Source organism: Danio rerio, chromosome 24, assembly GCF_049306965.1.
Source record: "Danio rerio strain Tuebingen ecotype United States chromosome 24, GRCz12tu, whole genome shotgun sequence".
Taxonomy (NCBI): domain Eukaryota; kingdom Metazoa; phylum Chordata; class Actinopteri; order Cypriniformes; family Danionidae; genus Danio; species Danio rerio.
This window is the reverse complement of record NC_133199.1, coordinates 28,785,693-28,810,888: the sequence shown is the minus strand read 5'-3', so window position 1 is coordinate 28,810,888 and position 25,196 is coordinate 28,785,693. Positions and strand designations below refer to the sequence as shown.

Sequence of the window (25,196 nt, the reverse complement as noted above, 5' to 3'; positions counted from 1 at the left end):
GAAAAAAAAAAAAAACTAAACTAAAAACAAAACATGTTTTTTGTGGTAAACATAATGCTAATCATAATTTTATCCATAGTTAGCTTAGGTGCTTGTAGTAAAACTTTTACACTCTATTTACACTCTAAACTTTTCACACTATTATGAAACCTTACTTTACATTTCCATACAAACAAATGACTTTCTTAGACGACACAAGCTGTTGACGGTATTTTGATGGTCTGATCGTTACAAGCTGTTCTCACACTTACAGTAACGATAAAAAAAAACTACTTACAGGCTACATTAAAAAAAGAGATTTTCCCTTTAATTTATCTAATTTTGTCTGTTGACTTTCGTTTTGTGCAAGACAAATAGAAATTTGGCGTGAATAAGTAACCGTCATTTTTCTGTTGTATTCAAAATACGAATAATGGGTTCGTCATATATTTGTGAAATGTAGGCTGAATTTAAAATGAGATTGAAACAAGACTCATATTTTCGTGGAGGAAACATTTCTCAAGAGAACATGACTTTGTGATCTGTTCTCGATCGTTTGTTTTATGCATAACTTTATATCTAACTTTTGTTCAATAAAATCGTTGCATTGAAGACTATCACCTTACTTATGTTTTAGCTTCCTTTAAGGATTCAGGTCATAATTATGAAGCATTATAATTCGCACCCTGCATATAAAGCTATACTAATATAAAGCTTTCAACATATTTAGAGGAGACTGTCTTGAATATTAATTTTGACCTCCTTTGGGGGTTCATGTCGTAATTAGAGATCCTCGTAATTATCACTATGCATTTCATATATTTTTAAAACCCATACAGCTTTCAAAATATTTAAAGCGTACAGTCTTACATATTCATTCAAGATAGAATGTCAATATAAAGGATCCGAAAATACCCCTGGTTCTGTGTGCATCTTTTTTCACACACACACATACACACTCAAGGACGCACACACAAACCTCGATGACTCATTCAAACCGAAAACTGTTCACTTACGTTCATTCAAGTCAACTCTCTCTCCCCTCTGCGCAGACGCGAGCTACTAAATGCGTGACACTTGTCGCTGACCGTGCCTATATAAATGCAAACTCCAGCCTTGCTTTGAAGAAGTCCTAAAAGTAATAACTTGATAGGCAGCAACTAGAAGACAGACGCGCCGCGCAAAGTTCAAAAACCATCCAAGGATTTACCAATTACGCACAGGTACGCAACATCTTATCTGGAATATGACAGCTCATATTGAGGTATAGACCATTGGTAATGCTAAAATCTTAAACTGGTAATCTTTGTGCTAGTCAGTTTGTATTGCTATGGATGCGTCCTCGTGTTTTGCGCACAATGAGGCACCCAGCTATCCAACTTTTAAGGCGCGCGTAAATGCCCAAGTGGATTTAAAAATATGCATGCGATGCAATGCAATGCAAAAAAAAATTAACGCAAGTGTTCACTAAGGGCGCTTTGATTAAATTGCATCTGTCAAGGATTGAGCTCCGTCCCAGAGTGCGCAAAACAGTTGCCGAGAAGTTGAAATAGTGCGCATAATTGACTCACTTCTCCCGCAGATTCTCCTCGCCACTTTTTGACATGAAGCTCAATTTTCTCGTCACCACGGTGGCTCTGCTCGTTGCCTTTCCACCGCCGTATGAATGTAGAGCCATCGAGAGCAGCTCCAATCAGCCAGCCGCGGACCCCGATGGAGAGCGGCAGTCCCCGCCGGTTTTGGCACGCTTGGGGGAGGAGTACTTCATCCGGCTCGGCAACAGAAACCCGACTTCTCCCCGATCTCCAGCCGACAGCTTCCCCGAGACATCCCAGTATCCAAAAAGAGCGCTGCAGCTCCAGTTAACGCAGCGTCTGTTGGAGGGGAAAGTTGGAAACATCGGCCGCTTGGATGGCAGTTACGCGCTCCGGGCGCTCGACTCAATGGAGAGGGAGCGCAGGTCGGAGGAGCCGCCGATTTCCCTAGATCTGACCTTTCATCTGCTACGAGAAGTACTGGAGATGGCCAGAGCCGAGCAAATGGCCCAGCAAGCTCACAGCAACCGCAAAATGATGGAAATATTCGGGAAGTAACCACGAGCGAACCCATCAGCCAAAGATATTTTTACATTTAGCACAAACATGAATACTCTGTACCATAGTGCTGCTTTTCCATCATGATCTATTTATACCGGTGACTTGTTTTATTTGTAGATATCTCAAGGAAGGCGAATAGAGTGCAGTAGGTGTATATGAATCAAAGTGTTCAGAAGCGCAACACTGTCATCACTTTCCATCGATGTTATTGTATAAGTGATCATTCAGAACTGTAGATGAAAAACGTTTGGGTTTCCTTTAAAAAATAAAAAGACAATATTTTCCAGTACTGTATTATTTTATCTGACAGACTTGAGTCTCATTGTAACATACAGTACATTGTTTAAGTTTGTTAATAAACTAATGAGCAACCATTAATTTTTGTTGTGCAAGAGAATGTCTTATATTTATATTTTTCAATAAAACTTTGAAAGACAGTTTGACACCTCTTGTCTAAGATTATTGACATGAAAATGATTAAATCATGTTTAAAATATATACACTAGAGCATATTTCACAATCACCACGTTTACGTGTCAATGAAACTGAAAATAAATCGTGATGAGTGTTATTATGACAGAAGAATTATCCAGAGATGGTTGACATCTTGATTGCCTTTACCAGGGAGCATACCAGGATCATTCCTTCATAGTTGATATTCCCCCTTCAGATTGAATCCACACTTTTTAATAAACTCAAAAACAAATCATAAATGCATATACCTCCGGGTGTTGCACTTAAAACTGAATTATTAAATCAATATGCTCACTGATTCTCAATGACACTAATGTATTTAAAAATAAATAAATGAACAAAAAAAAGAGATAGATTTTTTTCTAGACTTGCCCTGTATATGAAGACATCATTCACTTTAGAGGCACCATTGATGTTCAAAATAAAGACGAAGAAAAAAAAATACGCCTATATATTATGAAAAATGTGACGGATTACCAAATGCACTAGAAACACTGGTGCTGAGTGAAACGTTTCACACTAAACCAAATACCTGACGTGTGGTGACTCATTCCATCAGCAACTGGAGAGATCTTTTCACTGAACCATGTCCTAAACTGAACGGGTGAAGCACATCTAAATAAGATCAATACTTCATATGTGAGCTAACAAGACACAAAACCTTACGTTTCATTCTGCACCACATAAGATCCATTCATTGCAGAAGGTGGAAGCCACACATGGTAAGAGTTGTGCTCCATGGGCCTCATTAAGTTGGTTGTAGCCATTTCTCTGTGTGAATCCAGCCACAGAAGCACATCCTGTCACTGATCACCCTCCACTGGGCCAGAATATATGGATTACGCAATGTCCTGGCATCGTTATTTCAGCTCGACCACCGAGATGTGTGAACACTTGTTTACTCTCGCCTACAAACCAGGGGAAGGCAACTCCGTGAGCATAAAAAAGATGTGGAGATTACTTCCACGCATTGCCACGGATGTTTCTTCAAGTAGATCAGTCATCTACTGTATACATGCATTAGTCCAAACTCAAGCACTGATTACATTACATGGGGGTACTCTTTTATTGTCATTGACGTTTAGAAATAGGAAATCCAGACAACATTTAAGGCAAAACGTATCATTCATAACTCAAATACCACTGCCGTGCCAACTGCGACGAAAATACCACGCGAACACTCCCTACGCAGTAAACAACACCACAAATCTTGGAAGGGTTTCCTAAGTCATCTATGTTTATATTTAGTCATCTACTGACTTTTCTTAAGTAGTCACTAAAACAAAAAAAATAGTTCCAGCATCTGGTAAAAGGGTCTGTTTTTTTAGGTGTCCATATTGTTGTGAACAGGTTGCAGTGATAATGATCAATATTTGTGTTGGCATGTGTACTTTAGTGAAGTTAGGATGATGCGGCGGGTCTGCGTGTGCTCAGGGTTTGTGGGGGCAGGAGTGGCGGTAGTGGTTCATTCAACTGGCCAAGTAAATCCACTTCTCCTGAAGCTGCTTCAACGCCCACCTCTTCCTCATCTTCCACCTCCTCTTCATCATCATCATCTGAAAAACAAATGACCGTTTAAAGGCACACTTCCGTTCCACTGAGCTTTCCCATTCGCCAGATGAATGTGCAGCATGTCATGCATGATGCTCTGTTCTAAAAATGCAATGTTCAAGTTCAACTTTGACTTTCCCATCCCATTGCCCGTTTAACCCCATCTGTACTACTCGGCCTACTCCAAGCCAATTTAAACAGGCATTTCCATGGCTCAACTAACAAGGTTTCTAAAGACTGCAGACTCTTACTAGTTTGTCTCTTAGGGTGTATTCACATTAGGCTATCTGAAAAGATAGGCTATTCTCATTAGGCTATGCCCGGGTGCATTTGACCCCTGTTTCCTGGTTTGTTTGAAATGTGTGAGTGCTCTGAATCACGCTTGTTCATATAGCTAATATTACCCTTCATAACAACTGTGAGGGGGGTGAATTTTTTTATAACTCATCCGTTTCCTTTATATTAGGCTATATTAAGTTTGCATAATTAAGGGCGTGGCTACTTTTGTGACAGCTAGGTCTCGCTGGTCGCTGTCACTTCACCTCAGCTGACTCCGGCAGATTAGCAACTGAACTCGGCATACACATCATATTTTTGTGTTGTTTTCTGTGGCTTTACACAGTCAGTTGCTTTTTGGACTCATTTCTTACAATTATCAGATGATATGAGATGCTGTGTGCACTTATTTGTGCTCACAAACCATTCACGTGGCCTCCGTTTCACATGCCAGTAAAGTTATATACTTATACACCATCTACTATACATGTATTTGTTTTATTTAAGATCATTTATCATTTATATTTCCATTTAGACCTGTAAAGCACTCCAGAATCTGACAGATTGATTAACTGTAGGCTCTGGAACCGTCATCTGAAGCGTTGTCATGCAGTGTTCATTCATTCATTCATTCATTCATTCATTCATTTTCTTGTCGGCTTAGTCCCTTTATTAATCCGGGGTCGCCACAGCGGAATGAACCGCCAACTTATCCAGCAAGTTTTTTACGCAACTTCCAGCCGCAACCCATCTCTGGGAAACATCCACACACACATTCACACACACACTTATACACTACGGACAATTTAGCCTACCCAATTCACCTGTACCGCATGTCATTGGACTGTGGGGGAAACCGGAGCACTCGGAGGAAACCCACGCGAAGGCAGGGAGAACATGCAAACTCCACACAGAAACGCCAACTGAGCCGAGGTTCGAACCAGCAACCCAGCGACCTTCTTGCTGTGAGGTGACAGTACTACCTACTGCGCCACTGTATCGCCCGTCATGCAGTGTTATGCCTGGATTTCATCAATAGACTTGCATTTGCTAACACAGACTATATCTGAAGTGTTTGGAAATAATTTGCATTTTCCTCCTGTAGAAAAACTTCATAAGAACAATGTTTAGTGGCTCAATGTGTTAAAGCAGTGTTTTTAAAAGTCTAAACACTTTATTGATATAGTGTACAGCCAAGCACATGTGGTCAGAATACAAACGAGTCGCAGGTAATGAAGTATTAAGTGTTTTCTCAAAGTAACGTCTGTCTAAGCCAGGTCCAAGCAAAATGCCAGCAGGTGTCTGTAGCTCCGGTCACTCTTCGCCTCTTTGCCCTTGTTTGGTATCCCGCCGTCTGTGCGATGACTCGCTAACAAAATGGCGACGGTTTGCCGCGCCTACTTGTGGCTTCTTTTGCAGTGTTCAGAAACCTATGGGTGACATCACGGGTACTACGTCCATATATTTTACAGTCTATGGTGTCACTGCATCAAAAATGACTTAAGATAATACAAAACAATATAACTAAAGCAATCTCCATTGTACTTATGTAACCCCGCCGGTCCTACTCCACCCAACTCGCTCTGAGCTGGTATCGAACCGACGACTTTCCGCATGGAATTGTGGTTGCTCTACCAAGGAGGCTAAAGGCCATGGCCTCTATTGTCTGTCGCTAGAGCACCTTTGGAGGTCAGAGGAGTGAGGTTTACCTGCACAGCACTTACTAGCTGGCCTTCGTAACACTGAGCAAGAGCGATTCTCTTCAAAACTGAACAGTTGCATCGTTAGTGACATTAAAATTCTCAGTCACGGAAGGAAAAAGTACAAATCTTGGCCGAGTGGAAGGGGAGAGGGGGGGATAACCGTGCCTAGTGTGAGTACATCCTTACTAATGGGGTTACACTTTCATTTGGATCATTGCATTTCTACATCTGCTCTCCCTTATCCAAGTGGGATTCGAAACAGTGAGTATCTTTACATGGTATCTTTACATCAATACTCAGATTTTAATAGGATTAAGACAATACTCTGATTAAGAGTCTACCATGTAAACAATGATTTTTGATTACCTTAATCCTACTGAAGTCGTAATCGAACTAAACAGAAATAGAAGACATGTGGAGTATTCCTATTTTAGTCGCAATATTAAAGTGTAGTACTGATGGGCAAACACCTCAATCAAACAGAAATTAACTGCAGTTAAGCTTGTTGTGAAATTAAAAACGAAACGTGATGATCATGAACTGTTCCGTGAAACACCAGAGAAAGTAGCATTGGCACTAAGACCACCACCTGTAACAGGTCTCTGGAGGGCAGAAAAATGATGTGTACTTGCATAGCCGCTCTAACTAGCTGACTTCAGTTACACTATCCCCTAAACCGCACTTCCATCTAGGCCACGGCACCATTGTAACACCTCAGGTTCTGCCTACTCTGCTTAAAGCAGAATGAGCGGTGGACACCCTAAAACAGATGCTAATAGAAGGATTGTTAACGTGCTTGCAGCCCATGCTGGAAATGCTGTTTCAAATCTTGCTTGAAGTGTGGTGAGTAGCAGAGAACTGGAGAGGTTACATTGGTGCTGTGACCAGAATGGGAGTAAGGTTTAGTGAGGTGAGTGTATCGAAGGCCTTTTATTAAGAGCTGCACAGGTAAACCTTGCTTCCCTTGGGCACAAAGTATGCGTTTGAGGTTACATCCATCCTTAAATGCCAGAAATGCTTAAATGGGTGAAGTGGAACTGAAGGAGTACAAAAGTCCTGCAAATGGGAGAGAGACCTTACTCCACTGACCTCAATCGATGTACTAGCATCAGTCACTGGTGCACCTGTAGAAGCCAGGGGACTTGTTTATCTGCACAGCTTATCCTAACTAGCCTCCATTTCACTCACCCCCCCTCAACCATACTGGTCAAGGCACCAAGTAAGCCCTCAGGTCCTACTTATCCTGCTTTGAGCAGGATGAAGGGGGTAAGCTAACATGACATGTCTTGTTGTAACATGCTTGTTTTCCAAGCTGGAAATTCTGTTTCAAATCCTGCTTGGAGTGGGGTGAGCAGAAGTAGAAGGTTTACTTTACTGCTGTAACCAATGGGAGAAAAGTTTATAGTTGTGACTGTAATGGAGACCCTTAGTAATGCAGGTAAAGCTCGCTTCCATGGCCTCAAGAAATTCATTAGCATCCTCACACCTGCAGCTTCTCCAGCAATGGACGTCCATCGTTCTCCAGCCTTCGGCGCCTCCACTGCAGCTCTCCACAAGAAGTTTGGGCAGAGGAGAAATGGTCGTGCCCTACTGACCCTGGTTTCTCTTGAGGTTTTGTCCTTCACTTTAGTCAACTGGTGAAGTTTGTTCCTCGCCACTGTCATCACTGGCCTGCTTGGTTTGGGACTTGTGGAGCTGTGCATCGAGGGATTTGCTCTTCGCTAAACTGAACCTCAACTCTGAAAACTGGACTGACACAGCTGCTTTGACACCATCTACATTGTAAAAGTGCTATAGAAATATAGTTGCCTGCCTTTCGTTCCAGAAGTGACAGTTTGAATCCCTTCCCAAGTGGGATGAGTAGAATTAGAGGGGTTATAGTGGTGCCATGACCCAGATGGAAGCCAGTTTTGGGAGAGGTAAGCATAATGGAGGTAAAACTGACTTCTCTGGTCTTAACTAAAGCACTAGCCTCGGTCACTAAAACCAGGGGAGTGTGGTTTTGATGACCTCCATTACTCCAAAACTGCACACCAATTCCAATAACCTAAATTATGAAAAATATATCACTTAAGGTATTGTGAATAATCTCAAATAGGCAGTCAAATCAGCCAATCAAAATGCATTCTGCTCTAATTCAAGCGTGACACACGATGCAACTGATAGGTCAAATAAATATCATTCTTGTTGTGAATGGACTTAAAAAGTGTAAAATCAAAAAGCTGCATTTTCTCAACCCACTTGAGTATAAAGATACCATCAACTCCACTATTCTGACAGTGTCTAACGCCACATTTCTGCTGGTTCTTTTTAAAAATTGGCTTACAAATTTGATTTAATATACTGAAAAGACGGCTGGCTTTTGAATTGGTTGCTCGAATCAAAATTTGAAAACATCTCAAGGACTTCTGAATGGAGCGTGAAAAGGTTACTTTCATGCAGTAATCAGTTCAACAAGCTAACCTGATTTAAACCCAAACATGTTGATAGCTGAAGCTTAATCAGGCATTTCAGGTGAAGTCATACCTCTGATGAAGTCAATATTGCGCAGGGCCCTGCCCTCTCTCTTGAAGTGTACAGAGTAATGATCCATGCTCTCATAGCCGCGCTCCACTCTCTCCAGGTGTGAGGTATTCGATGCCTTTGCAATTCTAACAAATAAGAAATCAATCTGGTGTATGTTCAACATGAAAAATACGCATTAAGGTTGCAGAAGGGATCGTCACTTACTTTTGCAGAAGGGGTTTAGCATTCTGTATGACGTAAGAGAGAAAGGGGTTATTTATTTTATGAGAGGATAACATAAAAAGTATGAGATTATATTTAAAATTTTTTCAGGGTTCCCACACATTTTTATGAATCAGTTTTCATGATTTTGTTAAATGGACTTCTGTGCCAGCATTTTGAATTAATGGAGTTCAACATATATGCTTTATAGCGTATTTATAACATAATATAACATTTTAGCATGTTTTCCCCTAAACAGCATTTATATATGATCTATCATAAAATATCAACTTTTTCTAAATTTCTGTTTAATGGAAAGGTTTTTTTCAACACATTTCTGACTATAATAATTTTAAAAACTCATTTTCAACAACTGATTTCTTTTTACCTTTGCCCTGTTGACAATAAAAAATATTTTACTAGATATTTTTCAAAATACTAGTATTCAGCTTAAAGAGTTTCTCTAGGTTAATTATGCAAGTTAGAGTAATTAGGAAAATTATTGTATAACAGTGGTTTGATCTGTAGACATTCAAAAAATATAGCTAAAGGGGGCCTATAATATTTACCTTAAAATTACCTTAAAAGTTTTTTATTATTATTATTAAAAAATGCTTTTATTCTAGCCAAAATAAAGCAAATAAGGCTTTCTCCCAAAGAAAAATATTATAGGAAATACAGTGAAAATTTTCTTGCGCTGTTAAACATAATTTGGGAAATATGTGAGAGAGAAAAAAGTACAGAAGGGCTAATAATCGTCACTTATTATTATTATAATTATTATTAATATTATTGTGGTAACCCTGTTTCTATAACCTATTGTAGGTTTACCGGACCTGTAAGAAAACAGCCATCTCTGGTTCTTCCAGTGTCTGTATTCCTGTCTCCATGATTTTGGTCATGAACTCCAAATAATCTCCATACTTCTTTGTGAGGCCACGTATGTAGTTCAGCTTCTCTTCCTGTTCGGAACTTACTTTCAGGTTCATCTCTCTCTTCCTTTCCTCAAGAATTGAGTACAAGTGGTCAAACCTTTCACACACCTTGGATTTCTGTCGTCGGCCATTTTCCTGGAAATATGTTTAAATATGAATTTAGTATAAAATGCAATTCAGTCACATTCATAAATGTACAGTTAGATATTTATATACATTACTATAAAAAGGTATAAGGTGTATTTTCTTTAAAAAATGGATGATAATAATTTAGGTTATTATGTAATTTGTTTACAAATATATTCTTTTGATCCCCTCTGTTCATCTATTCATCATTTTGACAAAATATTATGTAGCATCTGTTTTCAATAATAATGCAAAATATTTAAAGAGAATAACCTGCCATCACATGAACAAATTACATTGCAGCATATATGAAAATAGAATATGGTTATTTTAAAATGCAATAATATTACAATAATAACTATGTAATAACATATTAACTATATATATATATGTGTGTGTGTGTGTGTGTGTGTGTGTGTGTGTGTGTGTGTGTGTGTGTGTGTGTGTGTGTGTGTGTGTGTGTGTGTGTGTGTGTGTTTTGCATCAAATGATGTGCGTTAGAACCCTTAAAAACTCCCAACTATTACAAAATCTCCAACCAATCCTAAACCCTCGAGTGTTTATAGCATATAATCTTCCTTTTATTATAATCTGAGCATAAAATGATGCAGGAGAAAGCCACTTAATCTGCACGTGCAATGTTTTAAAATGTGTAACTGATTGACTATGGACTGCCAAAAGTTTAAGATTGATCTTTAGAACTTGTCTAAATCAATAGTTTGACTACCTGTTCCTTTTCTTCGACCGCATCTAACCCTTAACCTTGCGCACAATGACTTTCCGTCAGAGGAGCCATATGCTCAACAGAGACGGCTCATTTCTGCTTGCTTGTCAATCATGGATCCTCTGCGAACGCAACTGTGAGGTCTGGAGAGAGTCCAGCTTCCTGCCTGCCTGGCTCATTGATGCCAGAGCGTGTGGATCTTTTGTCAGAGGAAGCGTTGTTACGTTCCTCATCAATAATCCTGTTGTTCTGCCAGGCTTTGGGGAGGGAGAAGCCCCCACACAGGGTGACTAACCTCTATGGTTCTGCAGGTCTCCTCCAGTTGACTGATGATGCCTTGGATTCTGTCATTATTGCCCACCATCATTGCTATTCCATCCGAGAGCTCTGTCTGGAGATGAGGACGTGCGTAAGCATATTAACACACAACTGTAAAAATATATGCTGCGCCGACAAGCGCATGCATGCTGACGCAAATTCTGCCATACTTATGCACACAAAAATAAAGGGCCCAATTACGCCTTATTTACATCAAGTGACGCAACCTGTATAGGTCATGTGACAAATTTTATTCATACTAGCCATTCGAGATAATACCTACTTAGTATGCAATTTTTAATTGCACTGTATATCTTTATCAGCTTCGCATTATTTATTGTTTAAAAAGCATTTGCTTTGCAACTCTCTGTGTCTGAACATGCACATGACTTATGATAGAAACACATTTGTGACTGTTGACAAGAACATCAGTCATAACTGTAATTCTTTTATTGAATTGAGATTTATACACTATCTGACAGCTTTATTATTAAGCATTCCATACTTTGTTAGGATATATTTGTACCATATTTGAGGTATAACTATGTGTAAACCTTGAATCTGAGGGTCCAAAAAATCTAAATAAGGGGTCACCAACATAGTGCCCTGTTAGGGACTGTTCTAAAAATAGCTCACCACAGTGCCACTTACCAGTAAGTGCCACCTAATATTTTTGTAGCTATTCTTTTTAAATCACAATTGCATTGTGTAAATTTGAAAATGAAATAAAAAAAAAAAACTTAAAAATATTTCATATTAGCATCCACAGCAACGGTGCAGTAAAGGGGAGGAGAGGATTTGAAAACATGGCAAAAAAAAAAAACAGAAAAAAAACATAATTTTCAAAGTGAATATAGGAGGAAGAGTTCTTTTTGTAATTAATTTAGTGATGGCAAAGCACACAATATTGAAAGACATTTCAGAAAGTGTCACGCAAGCTAACATTACCATGCTAACTGCCCACCGGGCAGCGCACTACAAATGGAAAAAGGCTGGAAGGTTTGTGAAAACAGCAGTCTTTTTTTCACAAGAATGGTGAAACCCCCCCAAAAAGCAACTGAAGTCTCATTTAGAGCTACACATTTTTGATTAGAAAAACAAGGCATTTTCAGACAGGAAAGCAAAACTGTGCTTAAAGACTAATAAATATAGCCTCCACTCTCTCCGATGTCCAATTTGGGGCAACAACAATGGTTAGAAGAGTGTCGACTATGTTAAAAATGCTGTAGATTTGGTGATAATTTCAGTAAAATCTGAAAGTTGATTTCTGTTACACAATTGATAATCTGTACGAACATGGTACATTGTAGTGCATGGTTTGTTACAAAATGTTAGTGGCTAGTGAAAATATTGTAGAAGTGATCATTTGAATATGTAAATACTTTAGAGATTTATAGAAACAAAGTGTTGCATATAGATATTTCTGTTTCCTAGCTTGTTAAATCATTGTTGACAACTATTGTGAGAAATCATTTACATAATCAGTGTCTTCACATAGATGAATATTATTAATTATTGATAATAATCTATAATTAAAAGTAAATTGAGCAAATTTGTTATTTGACAAGTGTGTATCAATCTGGTAGCCCTTTACATTAATCAGTACCCAAGAAGTAACTCTCAATTTTAAAAAGGTTGGTGACCCCTGGTCTAAATAATGAGAAAATTGTCTAAATGAAGTGCTTGACAATGCATATTACTACTAATCTACACTACCTGACAAAAGTCTTGTCGTCGATCCCAGTTGTAAGAGCAACAAATATTAACTTGACTTGAAGTTGATCATTTGGAAAAGTGGCAGAAGGTAGATTTTTCAGATGAATCATCTGTTAAACTGCATCCCAATCATCTCAAATACTGCAGAAGACCTAATGGAACCTGCATGGACCCAAGATTCTTGCAGAAATCAGTCAAGTTTGGTGAAGAAAAAATCATGATTTGGGGTTACATTCAATATGGAAGCGTGTAAGAGATCTGCAGAGTGGATGGCAACATCAACAACCTGAGGTATCAAGACATTTGTGCTGCCCATTACATTACAAACCACAGGAGAGGGCAAATTCTCCAGCAACATGGCGCTCCTTTGCATACTTCCACATCAAAGTTCCTGAAATCAAAGAAGGTCAAGGTGTTCCAGGATTGGCCAGCCCAGTCACCAGACATGAACATTACTGAGCATGTCTGGGGTAAGATGAAGGAGGAGGCATTGAAGATGAATCCAAAGAATCTTGATGAACTTTGAGTCCTGCAGGAACGCTTTCTTTGCCTTTCCAGATGTCTTTGTTAATAAGTTATTGGAGTCATTGTAAAGATGTATGGATGCAGTCCTTCAAGCTCATGGGAGTTTTGGTAAAATAAGCGTAATTTAGAGGCCTTTGCCTTTCATTTAAGCCACCTCTGATACCCAATATCAACTACAAGTTATTATTTGTTGTTCCTAAAACTTGGATAAGCTTCAAGACGTTTGTCAAGTAGTGTAAGACTACTAAAAGTTTTGATAGACTTATAATAGGAAATTTACTAAATGTCTTCATGGAACATGATTTTGACTTAATATTCTATTGGTTTTTGGCATAAAAGATAAATCGTTAATTTTGACCCATACAGTGTATTTTTGGCTAATACCTAGTAATAAGTAAACCAGTGTAACTTAAGACTGTGTTGCAGGGTCAGATTTACATAAAACATTCCTCAGTACATCAAAAAATACATAAAAACAACGCTGTTGTTTCCTGTGCTGTTGTTTCATGTTTACTTTACTAAAGCAATCGAACATCTTTGATCCAATCACATTGTGATTGTGTGGTTTTCAACATCATTTAAAATCTTTAGGAAGTTCAACCAATAGAAAATAGATCTCATGTAGGTAAGGTGGGTTTAGGACCAATCAGGCTCTGTTTTACAGTAGAAACAGGCTTTGATTGGATTGATCACATCTCAATTTACAATTACAATTCACCAAAAAAATTAATGGAAAGTCAGCCCTCATCCAGCAAGATCTTATTAGTTTGTACTTATTCTTTAAACGTTTAACTATGTAGAATGTGATCATAAAAAAATGTGTTTCATTTTTTGCGTGGTCCGAATGAGTGTAACTTGTTTACATGCACAAAACTATAGCTATATTACACTTTAAACCCACATAGAAATTGTATATATGTTAATATATGCAAATTACATAAATGACAAAAAATTTAAATATTGTAAAAATGGTCATTTTCATATATATATATATATTTTTCAATCCTTGGAATTACATATATGTAAATTTGTTCAAATATATGAGCTATAATGAATAAATAATTATTAGATATTTAATTATATTAATTTTATATTATTATTAAAGTACATTATTATTATATACATACACATACATACATACATACATATATATATATATATATATATATATATATATATATATATATATATATATATATATCTCATATTATATTAATTCTTTTTCAAAATATATGTACATATTGTTATTCTAAATTCATATGGTTGAAAAATAAATATGTAAATGGACATTATTGCAATATTTTAAAATTTATATATTGCAAATTTATGAAATATAAATCCAAATATGAACTTGTGTCATGTACTGGTTATAATTTGCATATATTTCTATGTGTCAGATTTCTATATGATAAGAAAATCTAATATGTAAAAAAGCAATATGCATCAAAAAGCTACAGTTTTTACCTTTTGCGTCTGGTAAATACTGTCAAGAGGGGCCACTTGACAGTCCTTATGGGCGCCGAACACTTTACACATAGAACAAGTGGGGACGCCACAGGTCAGGCAGTATATGTTGATTTTCTCATCCTCATGAACCTCACACATCGGCTGGTCAACCTTTCTCTCAGGAGAAGGTCTGCTGCTGTGTAAAAAACAGATCTATGAGTATCAAACACTGAGTATGACAAAACAGATCAGTACTTTTCGAAGCCCTCGACTTTGGTTCAAATGTGGACAGGACTCCAGATCAACGGTTAATCAAAAAACTATAGAGTTCACAGGGCCGTATTGAGGGTCTATGATGTGTGTCAGTGTGTCTATGAGACTCAACTCTGACTAGTGGAACTAAAAATAAGTCTGCTGCCAGCTGACCGTCATCCTTAGCCTTCTGACCCATCTGAGTCACAGGTCTCGAGTCACATGGACATCTGTCTATTGCAGTACAATAACATCGGCTGCTTTAAAAGATAAACCTCCCAGCCAAAACAAGCTGTTTTGAGTTTATAAAGTGAAACGCTGAAGTGGGATGCAAAGTGGCGGGGCGGTGGAGAGTTTAATCGTTCAACCTTGGGGAATTTCAATCTTAAAAGCCTGTCTGTTCTCATTATGAGACTTTTCTTTCTTTTCTTTTTTTTGAAAAAAAAAAGTTTCTTCATGAACTTTACTGAATGGCTGGAGGATTATTCCACTGAAATAGGTGTATATTGAAGGTAAATTTAACCACAAAAAAAATTTAATAAATTAAAATGATCCTTTGGTAAATCATAATTCTAGCAAAAAAGTATAATAAATACTCATAATTCATCCAAATTATCCTAATTCATTACAATTTTTACTTTTTGTCATATCTTTTATGTAAATATTTATTATTTAAATTTATTATGGCTTTAGCTCTTAAATTTGACTTTTGATGTCACCATTTAAACTATTTAGGTTGACTTATTATGTAAATGATATAGGTTTGATCTATTTTTTATCTTTTTTTTTATCTTCAAATGTCACAATTACACACACACACACACACACACACACACACACACACACACACACACACATATGCTCAGCATAAATGATTTGAAAAAAATATTTTTTTTTAAATTAATTTCTCAAGGGAATATAGCTAATATATTTTGGTCCATTTAGCAAAACAGATTTATTAAACAGATATTAAAATAATATTTAGTCACTGACCATCTTTAAAATAAAAAGATAATATATTTAAATTCATGTAAAATTCATGTAAAATATTTAAAATATATATATATAAAAAACTAGAAGATTTTATATTTTCCTCTTTATTTCATCTTTTATTTAGGACAGTGGAGGTTACAGGCAAGAAATCATTGGGAGCAGAGAGCTGGGAAGGTTCGACAAAGGATCTCGAGCCGGGAATCGAACTTGGGTCGCCATGAGCACCAGGATGCTATATGTTGGCACACTTAACCACTAGTCTATTGGCACCAACGCTATTCTTATAAATTTGTCTATAATATTTATTCCTAATGTATTAAATTGGGCTACTTATTTTTTCATCTCAATAAAAATGATGTAATTGACCAGGTTCGCTACGTAATTGACGATCGTCTACACCAGTGGTTCTCAAACTTTTTTCATCAAGTACCACCTTAGAAAAAAACTGTCTCTCCAAGTACCACCAAAATGAGCAGCATTGAAATACAGTAGCGTAGTTGGCCCAGTAAAGCAGCTACAACTCTGCACAGTTAAAAAAACCTGGCAGATTACCTCGGAAATATAGCCTATATATAATATATGGCATATTATATACATCATTTTTAATAAATTTTGAATTATATGTAGCATGTACATGACATATTTCATTCCTCCGTGTACCACTAGAAGGAAGCCCGCGTACCACTAGTGGTACACGTACCACAGTTTGAGAACCACTGGTCTATACCTCTCCCTACCCTAAACCCAACCGCCACAGTAGCATGGGCAGTACCTTAGTGGGTGGTACAAGGTTCTTCACGTAGTTGACGATCCCATAAACCTCCCCTACCCTAAACCCAACTGTTATAGTAGCATGAGTGTTACATTAGTGGGCGGTACAAGGTCCGCTACATAGTGGATGATCGCCTACACCTCCCCTACCCTAAACCCAACCACCACAGTAGCATGGGCGCAACCTTAGTGGGCAGTACAAGATCTGCTTCGTAGTTGACGATCGCCTATGTCATTAAGCTGCGGGCTGCAGTGAGGACATCTTGCATTTTTAGCTATACATTTTGACTTTATATGTCAAATTAAATGGATCTCATTTTTTGAACAGTGATGACAAGTTGGTGACCAGTCTATTGTATAAATAAATAGAGTGAATGGTCTAATCTAGTTTATACTACATAGTTTGGGACACAACTGAAGTTTTTCACTGTAGTCAGACAAAACTGCTTCACGAATCTTTGCTGCATTTGCGAATGGTCACCATATGGAGCTTTTAGATTTTCCCTTCTCTGTCTAAATCATTTGTGATTTATTTATTTTTAGGTACTAAACACAAGGGATCTTGTAAAACCATATGGACATAATATTAGAGATTCCCAAAGCATTCGTTTTCCCAGATCTAACCTGATGTACTCCTGTTTGTACATGTCAATGATGTTTTCCACCAACAGGTTTCTCTGCAGGCCGTAAACCCCATGACGGTCCAGCACAACTTCATGTCTGCAGGATGGACACCTGAAACGGCCCCCTGATGTCACCGAGCCTCCTCTGATTGGAAGGTATGGATTTGAAGACTAGAAAGGTAGTGTGCATGGGACAGCAAAATAATAATCATTGTATTACTGGAGATATTATACAATTACTCATGTCTTAAGATAACCAATATTATAAATTATTAATTATTGTAATTTAGTTTTATGTTCATTTCAGCTATATTATGGCTTTATATACTAACTTTTATCACATAGTCTTGCCTTATTTTGGTGTTATTTCTCATAGTTATGCCTTTTATCTCAGTTTCACTTTATATAAATTTATGTCTCTTAATATTTATATTTGTGACAATTTTGCCTTTTGTAAATATAAATGATCTCTTAATTTACTTTTAATGGCAATTTTAACTTTTTATCTTTGTGATTTACCTTATCACAACTGGTATTATCATATAGTTAATAATATTTAATTTTATGTTATGATTTACAATTAATTACACTACAATTATATATATATATATATATATATATATATATATATATATATATATATATATATATATATATTTATATATATATATATACACACACACACATATATAATCATAAATAAATTAATTATGACTTATAATTTTGATTTGTCATTATTTTAGCTTAGCCTATTATTTACTTTTCAGCTTTTTTCATGACTGTAATTAAAATTAGCATATAGTTATGTCTACGTCAATTTTAAATTCAACGACTGAAGTTTTTGTTCAGTAATAAATCATGTTGACAAACCAAAAACATCGTAATAACTGTACCTGGAATATGTCATTAGCACATTTCCGGCAAAGATTGTGTTGACAGGGAAGAATCACAACCGGTTTCGTGAACATCTCCAGACAAATGGGACAAATAAGTTGCTTCTCCAAGCTGTCCATCCTGATCTGGCGAACAACGGCTCCAGTGAAGTTGAGAATGAGACCGTTTTGGTTCGCGAAAATTAAATTGTTCCAGTCCTCTGTCGCGGGGTGAAATCAGGCCCAAGCGCTTGTCTGTACCCTCTGTAATGAGACTGGCATTCCCGCACGCCAAGGCCCACTATCAGACAGCTCTGTTTTTAGAAAGCAGCACGTCAGAGGTTGCCATGTTTACTTGCCCATATATGAAACTAACGTTGGTTGACCCAATGCGAATCACAATAAACACAAGAAACTCGCAGAGATTCAAGATTAACTCGTTTAATATTTAACTTAATAAATTAAATGATCTTGCATACTCAATGCAAAATTGTTCAGCATAGCCAACCAAAAAAAAAAAAAAAAAAAGACTAAGGATTATAATAAAAAAAAAGTTAAAAAAAGATAAATAAATAAACAAACACTACCAGTCAAAAGTTTGGGGTCAGTACGACTTTTAAATGTAAAATAAGCTTATTCTGCATATATTTAATTAAAAATATAGAAAAAAAATTGTAAAATGTTATTGCAGTATAGAATAACTGTTCTAAAAAGTAAATAATTATCAAATCATTTTATTTAACTTTTTTCTTGAATGTAAAGATTATATATATATATATATATATATATATATATATATATATATATATATATATATATATATATATATATATATATATATATATGTATGTATGTATACACACACACATATATACCGCCCGCCCCCCCAATTGTTTTTTTAACAGAGAAGATTTTTTCACATATAAAATATAAAAATCTGATATATAGAAATATATGCATGTTATTATTATTCGCAAAAACAGATAGCTCCATTTTTTTGAGATATTACTAAAACTGGAGATGTTAGTGGTTTTCATAAATCATGTTTTTGCATTAAGTACGAAAGATTTCAATTGTAAAAAAAATATGTAAACAAAACATTTAAATGAGGGTGGTACTGTGGCTCAGTGGTTAGCACTGTCACTTCACAGCAAGATGGTCGCTGATTCAAGTCTTGGTTGGGTCAGTTTGCATTTGTGTGTGGAGTTTGCATGTTCTCCAAATGTTCATGTGGGTTTCCTCTAGGTGCTCCAGTTTCCCCCACAATCCAAAGACTGTGCTATTTAGGTGGGTTGAATAATCTAAATTGGCCATAGTGTGAGTGTGTGTGGGAATGAGTGTGTATGGGTGTTTCCCAGTACTGGGTTGCGTCTGAAAGGGTATCCGCTGTGTAAGAACATATCCTGGAATAGTTCATAGTTCCTGGAATAGCTTATATTGAGATATAAAATCAGAATTCTGAGATATAATGTTTTTGTGACTTTATACCACAGAGGTTTGACTTTTAATATCAGAATTCTGACTTTAAAAGTAACAATAAGGTTTAATTGTGCTAAATTTAAACAAACAAGTTGAACTTTACCAAATTACATTTGTTTAATTTCAGCCCATATAACAATAGTAAATCCAATTAATAATTTTTTCAGTGTACAGCGAACAACGTATGGTAATTAAGTTTCATATAATTATAATAAAAGAAGATATACCCTAGCTTGCTGTGCACAGCATTTGAAAAGGACATATTCCCTCAGTTCAGTGCTGGATTTGGCCAAAATGTCTCCTCAAAGACAGAGCAGTTCCAGCGATAAAGGAAGAAGCTGTGGATTCTGAGTCACAACATGTATTTTAATTTGTTAAAATTAATATTTTACAACCGTAGTTTCTAGTGTTAGCTGTATTACTGTTAACAATTTAGCTGCAAACAAATTCACATTTATCCACTAAACCCCAGTGAACACCCACAATCTTCACCAGCGCGTGCAACATCTCTCTATGCAGCTACTTTCCATGCGTTCTACATTTGAAATAATGAACTCATTCATTCATTAGTTTTCTTTTCAGCTTAGTCCCTTTATTAATCTGTAGTCGCCACAGCGGAATGAACCGCCAACTTATCCAGCATGTTTTATGCTGCGGATGCCCTTCCAGCTGTGACCCATCACTGGGGTCAATTTTAGCATACCCAGTTCACCTGTACTATGTCTTTGGATTTGTGGGGGAAACCGGAGCACCCGGAGGAAACCCACGCCAACACGGGGAGTACATGCAAACTCCACACAGAAATGGCAACTGATCCCGCCGAGGCTCGAACCAGCGAAGCGACACCGCGTCGCTCGCGAAATAATGAACTCGAGTTCGCCAAAGATATGAAGGTTTTCATCATATTCATGGTTGATTGTCGCCACCTATTGGCTCAATATTGTAATTGCTACAAGTTTGGAGTGACAAGCCGCTTTGTTTTAAACTGTGATTTTAATTTTTACCAAAAACATCAGTGTTTAAATAAACTGGTATCACATCACTTCTGTGCTATTTTAATGTTTGTAAATCAAAAATAACGTTATACTGGGTGAAAAATCTATTGAATCTCTCTGTCAAACGCAAATTTAAATGCGTTGCATCGGTTGATTATTTAAGATCCTTTATGTTAGATTGACACCCTGTGGTTGTACTAGTTATTACAGTTCAAGTTTAAAATATTTTTTTCACCCCGCCCCTCTGACGACGACTTCCACGCGATGCAAGTTGCCAGATAACTATCGAAGCATCGGATGTACACCGTAACTCACGCGACACGTGTTTTTAGGAGTTTATCGCCTGGCTATCGGTTTTATTTAAGATCTTCGTCAAAAGGACTTAAAAACCAACATGTGCAGCGTTTTTCGAAGTCGTTATTCCACACGTTTAATCCCTTAACAAAGGTTAGAGCTCTTCACCTATAAAATGGATTTGATTGGTGCGTGCCTTAGCTCAACACCTGGATGTCTTCTCCGACTCTCCCGTTACGGTTTCGGACCGGGGCCTGTTCCGGACTTTCAGATGCACCGCGGTTAGGCTAGTTTACCCTAAAAAATAACGCATAATACGGTTAAGATGGGGAAAACATTGGAGAATGCGGGCATCGATCCCGCTACCTCTCGCATGCTAAGCGAGCGCTCTACCATCTGAGCTAATTCCCCTTCATATTAGCATTTTGCTAACTAGTATGTATGGTAGCATCTGGACTCCCGCACGTGCAGTGTGTTGCCAGTCACTTGTCAAATTATAAACTTTTATTAGAGAATAATGTCAAACCTTCGTTTACACTTTCTTTGTTTTTATTTTTTTGTTAAATGCTAGCATGTTTGTATTTGTAGTAGTTTGTAAGTAAGTTAAGTAGCTAGTAAGTTTGAACATTAATCGTGAGTAACTTGTGGATGTTTTGTTGTCTATAACTTAGATCCTCTTTTTAAAACGCGTTAACCTTGGTTTTACTGCAAATAAACACAAATAGGTCTAACATATAAGTAGAATTTACCATGGCTTTGAAATGCTAATCATATTTTGTTAATCGTTCGTATTCGTAGTAAAGCTAAATGGTTACACTTATTGTATTTTCGAGTGCGTCATATAACGCACTTTTATTTGTGGCGAGGATTAACGTTATCATCAGTTGCGCAGACCTGCTGTATATTTGCTGGTTTACAGAAATCTGCATGTAAGTTGTCTTATTAATGTAATTTCTTAATGCTTGTAAGTTTTCTTATCTTGTTAAATTTGGAACAAAACGTTCCTTTTCTCTATCAGAACATCCGTGTGTTTAAGTAGAACATTCGGTTAACGTTACTTGTTTTTTTTACTGAAACTACGTGTCGCTATCAAATTAATCATAAATTGTGGTGATTTGTGAATAGTTAATACATTTTCTACACCCTCAACATATTACACTTTGTCTTTAAGGTAACCCTTTCTCCCAGAAACTTGCATGCGGTATATTTGATCGGGTTTTGGCTGTTGTAAACATTCGTGAAACAATGTAATGTTTTGGTCTTTTTGTTTCAAAAGCCAAGGATCGGTGACGCTGCATACGGGTTCCTTCGATAGCTCAGTTGGTAGAGCGGAGGACTGTAGAGGAAACACTGACATCCTTAGGTCGCTGGTTCGAATCCGGCTCGAAGGAAACTTAATTTTTCAATTTGAGTCGATTTAACTTATGTTTATGTTCGTCCTGGTTACTTTCTTTACAAAGAAGTATAGAGCAGAGCCATTACACTGATACTCTTCTGTTCTCATCTCTAAATCATCACATACATGTCATCATTTTCCACACAGTGCTTTAGCGTGTTCTTCTCTCCCATTATATATTTGAATATGTTTATAGAAAAAATGACATTTATCTGTCAAAACGAGGGGATTGTATTTTGAAATATGCATTAGGGAAGAAGGGCGTTGATCAATACAAAATGTAGGCATGTAACACAAGACACACATACAGTACTATACGTACTATAGATATACATACATTTCATTGACCTGGGAAGCCCAAACATTTTCTTATAAAGGGCCAAAAACCTAAATTGATTGAGGGCTGTGGGCTGAAGTTAAATATACCAAACCCTATAACAAACTTTTCCATGGGTAATTTCCTAATTGCTAATATTTAAAGATAACTAGAAAAATTTACTTTAAAATATATTCTTTAATTATGCACCATCATTTTTAACACATTATAATTTACCTATTAATGTAAAAACATGAACCCATATAGAACACAATGGAGTTCAATGCAGAATACACTAGTCAAGCTGCTCCTGTGTTTGTTTTGATTTGCTCACAGATGTCTTGTGTATTGTCCTCAATCTGTCAGCTGACAGTATTTACATTTTAAAAAGTCTGACTTATTTACATTGAATTAAAACTTTACATTTTTTGTAGCTCCTCAATTAAAGAAAGAAACTAAAGGTATGCTAAATTTCAAATGACAATATCTGTCAAAGGCAGTCGTCCCAGAAAACTCTATGATTTTCCCTCTCTTTTCAGATGAGATAAACCAAAGGTTATCATTGGCCAACTTTGACCTGGCCCTACTTTGGCCACCTCTGGCATAGACAGTTAAAATATATATATGTCTGAAATAGCCACTGCCATCTTGCACATATTTAAACACAAGCTCAGAATCATGACATCACAGCCAATTTCTATGACATCGAATAACTAACAAAACCCAAGCCCAATAGCCATAAGAAGAACTATATAAAATGACAAAGCATAACGGGAAAATGTATGTATTATTATGACCTTTACAGCTGCCAGTCACTTGGTTGCGATCAAAATATTTTGGCTCCACATGTTAAGCGAGGGCTGCATTTCAGTCCAATTTATGTCTTTTTATGTTTAGTTTTCACCGTTTTGTTGACTGATCTTTTCTCATTTTTCCTTTTATAAAGTAGAATGCAATTTAAAATGGTAGTGGGTATTCCTCCAAGGGGAAATGCTTAAAGTTTGAGTGTGTACCTAAAAGATCTGCTAATAATAAGAATTTCTAAACATTTTTAGACTTTTGCTTAGTTTTTTTTTACTGTTTAGAAGAATAATATCACCTCATTATACCCAAAGATATTTACAAATGATTACTATTTATAAGCAATTTTATTTGCATGAAAATTATGTATAGTTATAAAAGTGCAAATGCAATGTCGTTTATAACCGTTGTTAAAGGTACAGAAATATCTTTACTATTTATTATGACTAGTCACTAGGTTGTGATCAAAATAAAAGACATTTCAGGATTTACATGTACTTGTTGTTAATCAAGGATTGCTTTCCAGTTCAATTTTTGTCTTTTTTATGTTAAGTTTTCACCATTTCATTGACTCTGATCTTTTCTCATTCACTTAATAAAGTGGAATGCACTTTAAAATGGTGGTGGGTATGCCTCGCAGGGGAAGTGCTCAAGAAAGTTTGCAAGTGCGTACCTAAAAGATCTGCTAATAATAAGCCTTTGTAAACATTTTTAGACTTTTGCTTAGTTTTTCACTGTTTAGAAGAATAAGATCACCACATTATACTCATAGATATTTACAAATTATTATATTTAACGTGAATTTATAAACAAATTTTCTTTTGCATGAAGAATATGTAGAGTTATAAAAGTGTAAATACAATGTCATTTATAACCATTGATAAAGGTACAGAAATATCTTTATTATTTATTATGACCAGTCACTAGGTTGTGATCAAAATAAAAGACATTTCAAGATTAGGGATGGGACGATAATCGTTTTTAAGGTATATCGCGGTTTGAAAAAGTCAAGGTTTTAAAACTGGCAAAATTTTCTGCAATACCGTTCCTGAGGTACGTGTAAGATTTTTATTTTACATTTATTTGTTTTTTAGGGCAACAGTATCTTCAGCAGAAAAAATATCCAAAGATGCCATTTTAAATTGTAAAGAAATCTGGGTTTTTTGAAACTTAGGAAAACAGCAGTCAATGATTCATTTAAATTATTGAGCCTTACATGTTTACTGCTCTAAAATATTTTAAATCTTTCAAAAAATAAAATATATTTTTTCCAAGGGGGATTTTTTTATTTTTTTACCCAGACATTTAAAAAGAATATATTTTAAGTAATAAGTAATCACAATACCGTGATAACGTGAAACATTTATATCCAAGGTTATCATACTGTCAGAATCTTATACCGGCCCATGCCTATTCAGGATTTACTTGTTGTTAATGGTTAAGGGCTGCTTTCCAGTTCAGTTTTTCACTTTTTTTATGTTAAGTTTTCACCGTTTCATTTGCTCTGATCTTTTCTCATTCCCTTAATAAACTGGAATCCACTTTAAAATAGTGGTAGATATTCCTCCCAGGGGAAGTGCTCAAAAAAGTTTGCGAGTGCGTACCTAATGAATTTGTAAACATTTTTAGACTTTTGACTTGCTTTTAGTTACTGTTTAGAAGAATAATATCATCTCATTATACCCATAGATATTTACAAATCATTATTGTATTTTTAGAGTGAATTCATAAACCATTTTATTTGCATGAAGACTATGTATAGTTATAGAAGTGCAAATACAATGTAATTTTTAACCAATGTATAGTCT

General features: G+C 36.3%; 3 protein-coding genes and 2 non-coding genes across 17 annotated transcripts in view; 3 read left to right on the top strand and 2 right to left on the bottom strand.

Moving 5' to 3' along the window:
- Positions 1-1,074: 1,074 nt before the first annotated feature.
- crhb (corticotropin releasing hormone b) lies at positions 1,075-2,512 on the top strand. Its single transcript, NM_001007379.1, is given in 2 exon segments — positions 1,075-1,202; positions 1,562-2,512. A coding segment is annotated over 1 exon segment (489 nt). The 5' UTR covers positions 1,075-1,202; positions 1,562-1,583; the 3' UTR covers positions 2,073-2,512.
- Positions 2,513-3,591: 1,079 nt separating this feature from the next.
- trim55b (tripartite motif containing 55b) lies at positions 3,592-18,462 on the bottom strand. 2 transcript variants are annotated; one of them, NM_001039982.1, is made up of 8 exons: positions 18,129-18,462; positions 17,237-17,406; positions 14,615-14,792; positions 10,887-10,982; positions 9,643-9,876; positions 8,810-8,832; positions 8,606-8,730; positions 3,592-4,105 (listed from the first exon to the last, which is right to left on the bottom strand). In NM_001039982.1, exons 1-8 carry the CDS (start codon positions 18,246-18,248, stop codon positions 3,951-3,953), a joined length of 1,101 nt encoding a protein of 366 aa, NP_001035071.1. In that variant the 5' UTR covers positions 18,249-18,462; the 3' UTR covers positions 3,592-3,950. The 2 variants fall into 2 exon arrangements, with proteins under 2 accessions (NP_001035071.1, XP_068073216.1); XM_068217115.1 differs by having other exon boundaries at positions 3,596-4,105; positions 14,615-14,789; positions 18,129-18,384.
- A 2,409-nt stretch (positions 18,463-20,871) lies between these two features.
- The window catches only part of pde7a (phosphodiesterase 7A), a 92,015-nt gene continuing 87,690 nt past the window's right edge, over positions 20,872-25,196 (top strand). For 6 of the 12 annotated variants that reach the window (XM_068217012.2, XM_068217011.2, XM_073939944.1 and 3 more), the window contains exon 1: positions 20,872-21,804. The gene's annotated coding sequence lies outside the window, so the exon portion shown is untranslated. The remainder of the gene's footprint in view (positions 21,805-25,196) is intronic. The other 6 variants (XM_073939954.1, XM_073939952.1, XM_073939945.1 and 3 more) reach the window with 2 other exon arrangements.
- On the bottom strand, positions 21,214-21,286 carry trnaa-agc (transfer RNA alanine (anticodon AGC)). The gene has a single exon. It is a non-coding gene; the product is annotated as a tRNA-Ala (tRNA).
- trnay-gua (transfer RNA tyrosine (anticodon GUA)) lies at positions 22,181-22,266 on the top strand. Its single transcript is given in 2 exon segments — positions 22,181-22,217; positions 22,231-22,266. It is a non-coding gene; the product is annotated as a tRNA-Tyr (tRNA).